General features: G+C 25.6%; 1 protein-coding gene across 1 annotated transcript; it reads right to left on the reverse strand.

Moving 5' to 3' along the window:
- Window positions 1–4,424: 4,424 nt before the first annotated feature.
- On the reverse strand, window positions 4,425–8,659 carry LOC113558839 (schwannomin-interacting protein 1). Its single transcript, XM_026964409.1, has 6 exons — window positions 7,738–8,659; window positions 7,313–7,415; window positions 6,817–6,920; window positions 6,609–6,719; window positions 5,570–5,681; window positions 4,425–5,449 (listed from the first exon to the last, which is right to left on the reverse strand). Exons 1-6 carry the CDS (start codon window positions 8,125–8,127, stop codon window positions 5,334–5,336), a joined length of 936 nt encoding a protein of 311 aa, XP_026820210.1. The 5' UTR covers window positions 8,128–8,659; the 3' UTR covers window positions 4,425–5,333.
- Window positions 8,660–13,575: the final 4,916 nt, after the last annotated feature.

A 13,575-nucleotide genomic window follows, 5' to 3' on the forward strand; every position in this document is an offset into this window, starting at 1 on the left:
TAAACTATAAATAAGTTGATATTCTATGGCATAAATATATATTATTATTATAATCAAATAAGTAGTATTTACTATATAATATATTGATGCAATATTTTTGGAAATAATTATACTAACCTATCGTAATACTATAAAAGAAAAATAAACTATATATCTAAGGTAGGTATCCTACACTAAATCAAACAAACATATAATGGAATATATTTGGTGATATAGGCTGTCAGACCGTTTCCGCTCAAAATTGTTTTTCATATACAACGATATACTATTGAATTCAAATTGAACACACTAATAACAGTGACCCACTCGATACTTAATATATCAGAGCAGTACGCACTTGACTACTTTTTATAATTATGATTTTTCCATTTACAAAGAAGGGTCCCGCATCGATATAAAAACACGAGGGATTCACTGACTTTTGCCATTTGTATAGTAATGGCCAGTTCAAATATGTACATAAATTAGAGCGATGCGTTTTAGCCTAGCCGATATAGTGTAACGTGTATACTCTATTGATTTAGATTAATTTTTTCCATTGTTTTTTTGTTATAACATAATAAAAAAATTGTTGAGGCCCAGGTGTTTTTTACTGTTAATAATTCAATTTTAAGTTCTAAACTTCTACCGTAGAGATTGAAATATACACTTTCCGTACCTACTGTACACTTTATATTAAACTTTGCTTTGTCGCGAGAGGTAAACCCTCCAAGATACATTTAAAATATTTAAAACTTTGAATCATATTCATAAACTTGAATTAGTCCGTTTCTATTTTTCTTTATTATTATTTACAGACTATTCTGATTATTGTTACATCACAACAAATAGGATCAAGCTTGAAAACATTGCTTATACGAATAATTTTTAGTTTACAAAAATACAAACTACCTACATTATTAATTAGTCGTCTATAACAATTAGTAAATAATATAAAATATTTATATTTTTCAAACTCATAACTCACTTAAAAATTAAAATATCGTAAAAAACCAACGAGAGAACACAGATAATGTTCTTACTTAAAAGCCTGATAATAGGTCAATTCACTGTAATATCAAAACTAAAAACACACTATTGCAACTGGTGAACGAAAATGTAAAATGTCGTACGTGTGTAAGACGGGGAAAACACATGCAGTTGCGACGTCCTCTTAATGGTGTTTTATAGAGTTATAGTGTGTTAATGTAACGTATTGAGTAAATCTATAAACGTGTCGTAGAAACATGATTATAATATTCAAATATGGTACCTACTTGGCTATATATTCTCAAATTTAAAATGTCCGATTAAAAACCCCTTCTAAAGTGTTACTCTTATGATGCTTGGCTCAAGTTTGTCCCTCAAGGGCTCAAGTTAGACAACATAATACGCACGAGATAATATAAATATTAGTCATAATAATAATAATAATAACGATTATAATATATTTTTTTATTATCAGTTATTTGATATATTATTATGAATTCTGTGAATTTACCGTTTTTTATTTATCATTGTCGTTTTATCTGTTTCGCTCTATGCCCTATGGTGCCGACTAAAATGACAATAAACATGATATAGGATATTCATATACAAATATATAATTTACCTTATATGTAATAATTTAATGTGAATAATATGATATTAATATTTTATCTACACTGACAATCGTACTGTCCGCATTACACGTAATTGGTAGGTACCCACTTAGATATAGTCATAGTTATTATTCAGTAGAATATAGTGGTGTAATATACGTTAATTTCAATACATTTATATTTGTCGACGACGCTATGCTAATGTACTACACTATACACAATTTTTTAGAATCAAAGAAGCTACTGTAATTCGACACGCGTGTATAGTTTCTGCTGGCAAATAAAATTATAATAACTTAGCATAGTAGTACAACACAACCGACGAGTGCATATATGAATAACAACGAATTATAATTATTTTATCCATCCTGTACCTTGTTTGACACTTGCACGAGAACATAAACGCCGCACAGTCATTATCGTGTCTTTGTAGTATGTATTAGAATATATTATAGTTTTACTTTGGTATTCCATTAAACAATTATAATATCCTAGTGATTTGAAAATTTCAGATTTTTTGCTGAATGTTCCTGTGTTTCACATTATAATGTTGAAGATATTCGATTTTATATCCTATTGGTATATGCGTTACTTACTGGTCTCCGAATTATATTTAGTAGAAAGATGGGAAAGATGTATGATACGTATCCTTTTTAAATGTTATTATATTGTTGATATTTAGTAGAATACCTAATCAAATAAAATGAATATCATGATGGTTAAAATTAATGTTATAATTTGTAAGTTAATCATAGATGTTAGTCATAATCAGGGCTCAAATTCTATAACTTTATCTTAAATTATTATTTAAACAGAACAAAATAGCAAAGTAAGCTATTTATTTGTATATGCATTACGGACTTAAAATACAAAATGTAATGTATATTTTAGATTCTAGGGTTATTTTCATAGCTTCTGAGAAATTTTTACTAATTTGTGTTTAGAATGGGATTTATTTTATATTTTTTAGGGAAGCCGCATTAAAAAAAAAGTAAACAGATAAGACATTTGTCAGAGTTAGTATTCGAAATAATTTTGAATAGTATTACTTTGAACCAATTCAATTTAAGAACATTTATTTATTTTTGTAACAATTTAAATCTAAAATTTAATAAACCACTTAGTAAATAATAAATAATAATGTATATATATATAAAAAAAAAACATTTTTATTTATTTTTAGTTTATATTATTTTTAATTATTTCTCGATTTATTTTGGTTATATTAAAGTGCATATTATATTTCTTGTAAGAGTTTTTTTAGTGATTTAAAATTGGAGCCTTAGTTATAATCAATTTCAAATAGGTGCTTAATTAATTTAATAAATAGTAATAATATGAAAAATAGTAATTTTAAAATTTGATTTATTGTATGATAGGCGTGTGTAGACTTCGCTTATAGTATTGCAGAATAAATACATATCATACATAAGATGTCTATAAAATTGATTAATACTTGCAATTTATATTTAGAGATGATAATTTAGACTGCAGGTGAGACAGCTGCCCACACTGTCCTTCCCTTGCGCACTCCTATATGGTTATCTGTATTTTAATTGCGAACATTCAGTTTTTATAATTTATTAATTTTGACTCAGAATTTAAGGTTATAAAAATCCTTGTATTTATTATACACATATGATTAAAACATTTAAGTAACTCAAAAAGGGGGCAATTATTATTACCTTAGATATTTTACATCAAATATTTTTTATTTTTATTCAACCCTTTTTTTTACTTTCATACATCTGAGCTAAATATTTACTAGTTGAACCCTTCATATAACTTTATGCACATAATAGCTCTAAATTCTAAATAAAAAATGTCATAATGAAGTATATATTTTTATATTTTGTATTAAAAAATAATTATTGATAAATGTTCAGTATCTTAGACATAAAACACATACTTCGGGGGGTTAGGAACCGCTGATCTAGACTGTAGGCCATAATAAAGCTTATCAAAATATAAATGACAAATGCAGCATAATTTTTATGATTTTTGTTTATCAAAATGTCTAGTATAAAGTTTAACTAAGGAATAGAATGGTTAAGCAAGTATTACTTCAATTTAACAATACATCTATGAAATGACTGTAGACTGAAACTTTATATTCATTTTTGACAGTATTTCATAGTAATTTAGTTTATTTTTATTAAATGTATAAAATATACTAGATAATGGTTGTCAATTTAGTCATATACCACTTTACAAAAACCTAGAAGTTCTGAGTTTTATTAATATATTTATATTGAAAGAATAAATTTTCCATACATATTAATTAGAGTCTTTATAAACACCCAAATAGATATTATTTATAAGACATTATAGACATTATTATTATTATTATTATTTTTTGCTGTATCAATTGATTTGGTAAATGATATTAGTGAAATGTAATTTCAGCTTATCTCAATTAACTGTAAGATTATTCTAACAGACTTTATATTTTAACTAATCATTTACTTAGTACTGTAGTATTATGTGAAAATTATAGAATATTTACCATACATTTTTAAAAAAGTTATGAATTATTTTTAAATTTTTCTTAATGAATCAAATATAGACACCATAATGTTTATTTTGTTCTTTGGATTATGGTACATGAATAAAGTTTTCATTGAATTTGTTTCAAATTGTATGACATAACTGAACTATAATTAAATATGTAACTATAACATTTGCCTGTCAAGTTATTGAAATATTTGAAAAATGATCAAAAGCTGCATCCGCAAAAAAGAAAATATTTTCAACATGACTATTAATTATAAATTTTATATTCTTATTATACAACAAAAACTATTGTGGTAATTTATAAAATAAAGAAAACATTTATTTTTATTCCATAATATTGTGTATTGATTTAAAAAGACAAGCCAATACACAAACAATATCTAAATATTCTAGCATAAAAATAGTTTAACATAATAACATAACAACAGTTTTGGTTAATTGGGTATTCTATATAGGTATTACATTTTGTGCGTAAGCAAAACATAAAATATATTCTGTAGTGTCGGTTTATGTTATAAGCGCTATGTGGTTTATTGCGATAAAGATGTTTTTATCTAAAATTATAATTAATATTAAATTATTTATTATAACTAGTAATACGTTTTTGGAATGAAGTGTATAATTTTAAATAAAAATTTGTTCAAACTTATAAGAATTAATACTTAATGTTAAGACAAGAATATATTCATAGTTGATAGTAAACAATAATTAACAGTACTAATATAAATGTAAAATTAAAATTTAAAAGAACTATAAGATCAATAAAATGAGAAAGATTTAAGTATATTTAAATCATCAAATTAACAATAAAAAGATACCACATTAAAGATTATGATGTAATATAATATAATAGAACACAAGGAAATAATATATTTTAAAAACAATTTAATTACCTATAAATATATTCTAGGCACTAACCATAGGTTTTAATAATCTAAATATCTATAAACAAAGCTGTACCTGTAGTTCACCCCTCTTATGAAATTTAAAGAATTTTTTGTTTTTTATAGCAAGGAATACATAATATTATAAAACATTATGACCTATTTATAAAAACACCTACCAAATTTGTATTTTCAGTACAACCTTGTTTATAAGTTATAAATATATAATACTTGAAGGAATGAAAATATCATTAATGATACTTATGAATATCCGACACTACAGTTCTAATGTTTTAAAGTTACACACACTTTTAAAATACAAATTGCTTAAAAAATGTGAAAGTAAGTTTTTGGGTTAATATGACATGCGAGTAACATGTTTCAAATCTTCAATGTCAACCAACATTGAATCCTTTGCCATATGTAGTTCATCTCTCTCTAGTAATAAATTCACAAGGCTTTCGTTTAAGTCTGAAAAAAAAAATTAAACTTATATATTTTCTTTGATAAATAACTAGCTGACATATACTATACGTCATATATTAGTTATCAGACTACAGTATACGAGTACATACTGTATATTATACTCACATTCAATGTAAGAATGCAGATCGTTAACAATAACTTGTAGTTGTGCCAAGTTTAAACGCATTAAGAAATGTCTACTGACACGTCTTCTATCATTATCTAACTTCACTCCAACCTAAAAAATATATACTCGATAATAGACTAAAATATTATAATAAATATTAAAAGTGAAAATATAATAATATATTAATAAAACAAAAATAATTAATTTCAAAAATAGGTAATCAAGTTTTGTAACATGTATTAAGTGTCCGGTATTAGTGACAATTAAGAAAACATAATAAAACACATATATTTTTTTTATTTAATTATTATTATCAATAATAATTTACGTGTGAAAAATAACACTTGGCTTATCATCAGAAATTCTTTCAATCTTTCCCTTTAATTCCAGAATCCTTTAAGGTTTTTTTATATACATTTTTGGTTTCAGAAATCCCCATAAAAAGAAATTACAGGACTTAAGATCTGATAGGCCATTTCTACACAATGATATGAGTCACTCGGTAAATTTTTTGTATAATACATATTGTTATAGGCAATTTTTCGTAAAAAGTTTTGACAAGTTGTTACATCCTGTTGGAACAACAATTTTTTTAATATCCATACCTTCCAAAATAGCCAAAGCCACTCAAAAAATATGCTCTGTAACAACCACCGTTCATAGTGATCAAAACTCCCTTGTCTTTTTTAAAGAAAAACTACCATATGACTGCATACTTCAATGCCATGCCTCAGTATGTGGCTATATACCAAGTGTTATTTTTCATATTTAAATCAAAGATGATAATAGATACAATTACAGTAGAAAAAATTTATAATTCTGCAATATATATACGTCTTGTATATTCTATATATATTATATAAAATAAGAGTTACAATACTAAAAACTATCTTTAGAAAAATATATAAGCCCATACCAAAATATCTCACGTTAACTTAGTTTAATATATATAATTATACTTTTAAAATCATATATAATATTAATAAAGAAATAATCGATATTCTGATTATAAAGTTATACAATAAAATAATAACTTACTTTTGAAAGACTTTCTTTAATTACAGCTGAAATTACACAATTGCGCTGATCTGAAATCATATGTGCACGTGCTCGATTTTTTGCCAAATTCAGTCCTTGTTTGAGTTCAGCCTAAAAATTATTTTGTTACACAAATATTTTTATAAAAATTGTTGCATCCTTAGTTGAATGCAATGATTTATGATTGATAATCAATTATTATACATACAGCAGATTTTATCTTCTCATCTTCAATTGAGATGTCACAATTATTAATTGGTAATTCTGTGTCTGAAGATTGTTCGTTCATAAAGCATAGCTGTAGATTAGACCCTATAAAATCAAATATTATAATATTATATCTATAGATAAAATTTAGTAATTAGCAATAATTTAATATAGATTTGTTTTAATATACATCAACAATAGAGTAGACCACTATATGGGTACACAAATAAATAAGAGAACATAAGTTATATAGGTAAAACAGTAATATCCATATAGTAACCATAATATTATTTTAAATTGTTTTTAATGATTAGTTATCTGACCCAATCTTTGTTTGTGTACAGTTAGAAATTAAAATAAAATATTTCAAAGTAATATTTATAATAGTAGTACATAATTATTCAAATTTTTGAATTATTATTATAGTTAAATACATAATACAGAACATAAACTTTAAAATTTGAGTACCTTATTGTTTAATGCAAAATTTTACTCACCGTTTTGTAATCTAGATTCTAAACTTGATTTTTTTGTCGACTTTCTCGTGTTATGATAACCTTCTACTAAGCGCTTACGAATTTCTTCACGGTCATTTTTTTTCTAAAACAAATATATTTTAAGTGCATATTTAAACTGATTTAATCCGATTCTCATATTATTATTATTTTAAGTTAGTAAAATTGTATTTTTATTTTTAAGGTTTTAGGATACCTATGAAAATAACCAAATTGTTGGCACATATATCTAGCTTATATCAGTTACAAAACGTTTACTTTGATTTATGTATTTTTCATAATTTCTTCAATACTAAAAGTTGAAAAAATATAATGCTGCATATTTTTCACAACAATATGATCAATTGCAGTATCATTCACACTTGTAATGAGAAAAATATATATATATTTTAATTAAAACGCTTTACCAGGTTATATGTTTTTGTGTCTAAGGAATTCATGTAATTGCTGTTGACTACCTCGAGCTCATTAACCATAGACATGTCAGTGAACTTGTGTATAAAATCGTTGTCGTCGTAATGGCTAGCGGGATTCTGATATATGAAACAACCTTTTTCTAACTCTAGACACTTGTTGTTCGGGTAACTGGCAGTCTTGTTGTTGTGGCCAATCAGCATGCGTTTGTGGGTCTGTGTGTCCTGATACTCGTTGTCATACAGCAGCGACTCCCTCAGAGCGATACCGTTGAAATAAATGTTCTCTTTTATGTAACGACTGTTCGCTCCGCTGGACTTGCCATAGTATCTGGGTCGCAATTTTTCTTTGAACGTTGCGACAAGTGACGAATGATCCGACATGGTACAGTGGATGAATACACTATTCGATCGTCCGGCGCCTTCTGGATACGTCCCGTTACTTTTGAACGGAACACATTCAAAAGCCGTCCAGTACCACCAGTGTACCGCTGACGGCGTTCGTCTTAATGATTTTCGTTTGGCGGACTTCGGTCAACGGGTCGGCGACGGCGTAGACTCTGCCCAATAATAATCCCTATCGCCTTATCACTTATCAATAAATATTTTTTACTTCTTCTTCTTGCATCAATTTCGGCTTGGAGGTAAACAAACCCAAATTTATATACCAGTTACCCGGCGTGTCCAAATACTATTATTTATTACGGAAAAATTATATTTTTTATGCAGTGCCGCGACGGTGTCTGGTAACAGTATTATGTCACGAATTTAAGTATGTTTATCTATATTAATTCTTCGTAGCGTAGGTATTAAATTTCCTAAAAATCGTGAGCACGCGCCAATACATATTAGGGTAGTCGCGTACTTACACTCATGCAAGATGCATACATGCATACACGACACAATAGAGAATATCGATTTTGGGGTGTTTAATAATTGCGTGCCGAATTGTGGCGGACGTGCGTTTTCGTTTACACACCCGCGAGTCGCGAGAGGGCGGCTCCTGTGACCTTTGGTGATATAAAATAGTATTTTGTTGATTTTTCGAAAGTAAAATTGTGATGAAAAATTACGAGTTTTAAACGCTACATAAATATTATAATACCATAGGTAATAGGTAATAGGTATAAAAGGTAGTATATAACTGTAGTGTTTTTTTTATATACCTACCAACACTATTATTTTATCGAATAACATTCCTTATTTCAAAATGTAGGTATTAACGTTTTTGAAAAAAATTATATTTTTAATATTAGGTATTTATCGTTACAATTTTTTAAGTTTTTTACTTTTTAGTTTTTTGAATGACAACTGACAACATACATTTTTAATGTCATATTGTAAAGCCAAATATTGTTTGAAATATTTTGGTACATAAAAATCGAAAGTTGTACTAGTAGTTTATGAGATACCTTTATAAATATTTAAAGCTTTGGTAAGCGGAGTTGTAGACCAACATTTTGCGGGGTACCCTATACTTCATAGGTACGACTACAATACGCTCACATATATTTAAAAATTTCAAATTTATTTAATAACAGTTATAACATAACTAATAAAGTAATAATCATAAATTAATCATCCGAATTTTAACTGTATATTTCAAAATACTCCAAAAAATATTCATAAAGTAAAAAATTTCAATTTTTTGTATTATAATTGGAAATAATGTAAAAAATATTTTTAAAAACATTAATAGATTTTAGAATAATGAGTGTTATTTGATAAAAGAATTGCCTTATATATAGGTATACAACATGTAACAGTGTAATAAACATTATTTATACATTTTTAATTTGAACACCCTAGGCTTGAAAATGTATTAAAAGATTTCTCGTAAGTTTTTTATAAGACATTAAAATAAAAATTTAGCATAAAACCTTATACATTTCTTATGAACAAATGATATTTAAAAAATAATAATCATAGAAAGTTGAAACATTCCACTATTAATAAAATTACCTTTTTTTTTATTTTACATTTGTACTTTACTATACTTTGTAAATATTTTTTTTCACAATAAGTATAAATGATTGGGTTAATAAAATAAGATTAAATTAATGAATTATATACCTAAATAAAAGATAGATTTAATATAAAATACTAATGGTTTGAGAGAAGGAGTGATCTAGTGAAATAATTTCCTATTTAAATTATCTATCCCTAACCTTCATAACCTAATCGTTCAACAGTGAAATTTTACTACTTATTAATATAACTATTTAATATTTATTATACAGCAGGTTTTTGAAAATTTCGAGCTTTTATAAAGAATTCAAGCATTATGATAATTTAACACAAGATATAACATAAGTTATCATTTTTATATTAGCTAAAAAAATTTGAAAATAAAGTATTTTTTTTATAAGCAATTAAATTCAAATTTAGACAAAATTCATCAATACCACAAGAATTTACAAATTATTTAGTAGGTAAAAGTGTATACCATTTTTAATTCTAGTTAATTTGTCGTAACTTATAACTCAACAAAAACAAATATTATTCGTATAACTTGAAATTTTTCAACTTTCATAAGATATTGTTTAGGTACAATCCAAATAAAATTTTCAAAATATTTAGTCTAATTTTAAACTTTTTTACTACGAATTTAATCACATTGTACTATACTGTACATCGGTATTATATTATGAATTGATAAATAATAACAGCTGGTAATATTATAAAATTATTAATCACTATTAAATATTATACAAAATTTAATTTTACAAAAATTAATTTAACTCATTACATTAATAATAATAATAATAATAAAAAGATTAAAAAAAATAACATTAGGTAATAGCAAAATAAATGTATAGATATTATAAAATAACTTAGAACCTACTTACCTAATAAATAGGTCGACAGAAACTGTTAATCAAAATGGTTTTTTGTATGTAATGATTTCTCACTGTATTCAAATTTAACATAGATACTACAGTGACTTACTTAATGACGAGCTATACTCGATATATATATTGTACAGCAGAGCTGTTGCCTACTTTACCCCTCCTTTTTTAAACTATTGTTAAAATACATTTACAGTTTCGCTCAATTATAGGTTTTCTTTAATGATCTTGAAAACAAAATCGTATTTTTAAATTGTACTACATACCTAGTACCTACATTTTAATTATTAAATCATTTGAATCTGTCTATCAATGATAATAATAATATAATTATTTTAGGATAGGTAACTTTGATGCATACCTACTATGTTTACATTACCGGCATTACTCATGTTAAACAATAAATTATATGATTATTAAACTGAAAATATTTTTTTGACTTGTAGTTTTTAAATTAATTGTCTTTTACATTGATGGTAACATTTATAGATTTATTAAACATAGATTATAGTGCAGAGATGGCAAATCCATGGCACGCGTGCCCGAGGTGGCATGCGAAAAGATTTTGAAGGCACGCGAAAAATTAAAATATTTTTACTATATATATAATAGGTGAAAATATTTTGAGTATACCACTTTTATCGGTCAATAACGATTATTAAATTTTATCTGTAGATATTGAGTATAATATTTTTCATGACACGCATTTTTCAAAAAAAAGAAAGGTAACTTTTGGCACGTAGTGTTCAAAAAGTTTGCCACCCCGGTATAGTGTATAGATATGTCTATAGAAGCATAGATGACGAGATGACGTGAAGTAATAAGTATTTGGTAATGAAAGCTTACGAGTACAGGATATAAATTGTACAATTACTACCTAATAAAAATAACAGTTAAAATTAATTTAATTTAAAAAGGGGGAGTAGGTTAATGCTTTGCTGTACTGTGTGCGTACCTCGTCATCGAGTGATTTACTGTAATTTATAGTAATCTATGTAGGTATTAAATTTTAATTCAATGATAAATCATCGCATACGAAATTAATTTTGAATGAAAACTGTCAGTAGTGTTAGCCTTTAGTACTAAGTATATATTTTATGATACCTATTGATATTATGGTAATTTATTTTACTATTAGTAATACGGTAGGTTAAATTAATTTTTTCAAAAAAATTGCATTTATTGAATTATTAATATTTAATTATCATAATAATTCATAGTATATGCTATGATGATATATTTAATTTTTAGTATGATATATTATTGTTATTAGGTAATTTGTATGTCTATAGTTCTTAGTATTTTACTGTATGAAAACGTTAAAGTTAAACGGTGAAAATTATGTTCGTGGTATAAATATAATATCTTAGAATTAATTTAAATGTTTTGGAAATTAAACTGTGAATTTAAAAGATTATAATATACCTACCCAAACCTAACGTTTTAAGTCCCCATGAGTAATGTAAATGTTTTTGAATTAAAACAAAATATCTAAAATTCTTATTCTTATCATTTAATCATTTAAATATCTAATTTCATTCGAATTTTAACTAAAAAAAATCTATAAAATATACCACTTATAAAGAACTATTAAACTTTCAAGCTTTTGCTTTATAGTTCATAATTTTTAAGATTTTAATGCTCAGTACCGTTGGAATTTGTCAGTGCCTTCATTTTTAAAATCAGTTGTGTACGGTTATAAGTTAAAATTTATAAGAGGAGCAAATTTAGATTGATATTCACTCATTTGTTGTGGTTATATTATATCCACCTTAGTATCTACTTATAATTTATATGAATATTTAAAATAAAAAAAAAAAAATATAAAAAAAATAAATAAATAAAATAAAATATACGTATTACTGTATTAGCACCAAATAAACGAAGATTTACAGCAGGTCATTAAAAAAAAAAAAAAACAATAATTATTCAATGCAGCTCTTTTTAATATATATATATATATATATATATATATTTAACTTAATTTTATATAGTAAATAAGATAATTCAAAAATGTAATAGACAATAGTTAATACAACTAGCAGTTAGCATATAAAAATAATACCTACCCAATTTGTTTATATTCTACTAATAATTAAATTTGTCTCTACCTATGTATTGATTGCATTTTTTTGTCCATATTTCTTTATTTTTTAATACATAATTTTATTTTTAATATATAGTTTTCAAATTGTTCATGCATGAAAGTATCAGTCAACTGAAAGTTTAGATTTCTTAGGCTCTAGAACTTAGAAGGCTAGAATACATACTATATTAGGAGAGGTCGGATAGGAGGTAATACAAAAATACAAATTTTTTCTTGCTGTCACCCGGGATAAAACGGCAATGTTAGTAGCTAGACAGTATGTCTTATATATAAAAATTTCGTGTCATAGTGTTTGACCGGGATGAACTCCGAAATTACTGAACCGATCTTGATGAAATTTTTTACATTGTGAGTATTTTGATCCAAATTTAAAGATAAGATAGTTTTTATCTCGATTAAGGCCCTCAATATTTTTGCAATACGCGGACAACGCCGTGTCGGGACAGCTACTAGCTAGTATATTATATATTTAATAACAGATGTTTCCAGTGTAGTATTCAGTTATGATGTCAAATGCTTTAGTCATATTCGGAGATATTGAACTACATAAAATCTTAATAATATTTTTTAATTTTAGATTCATAAATTATGTGATATGTAACCTAACATAATAGATGTATCGATGTATGAATAATTATATATAAGCTTCTAATAGTTTTATTTAGCCATTTAGATATCTACAGTAGTACAGTCTACACATAATATTTCAATTTTCAGTATTATACAGTATAGTAAGTTCTATCACGTTCTGTACCTATCGTGTCTTATGGTTTTACTTTTAGGTACCTAGTACCTACTTATGTAGCTACTATAGCTACATGCCAAATTGCCAAAACAACTATACAGACAATACAATATACTGGTTGTTATTATTAA

The sequence above is a fragment of the Rhopalosiphum maidis genome, chromosome 3, assembly GCF_003676215.2.
Source record: "Rhopalosiphum maidis isolate BTI-1 chromosome 3, ASM367621v3, whole genome shotgun sequence".
Lineage (NCBI taxonomy): Eukaryota > Metazoa > Arthropoda > Insecta > Hemiptera > Aphididae > Rhopalosiphum > Rhopalosiphum maidis.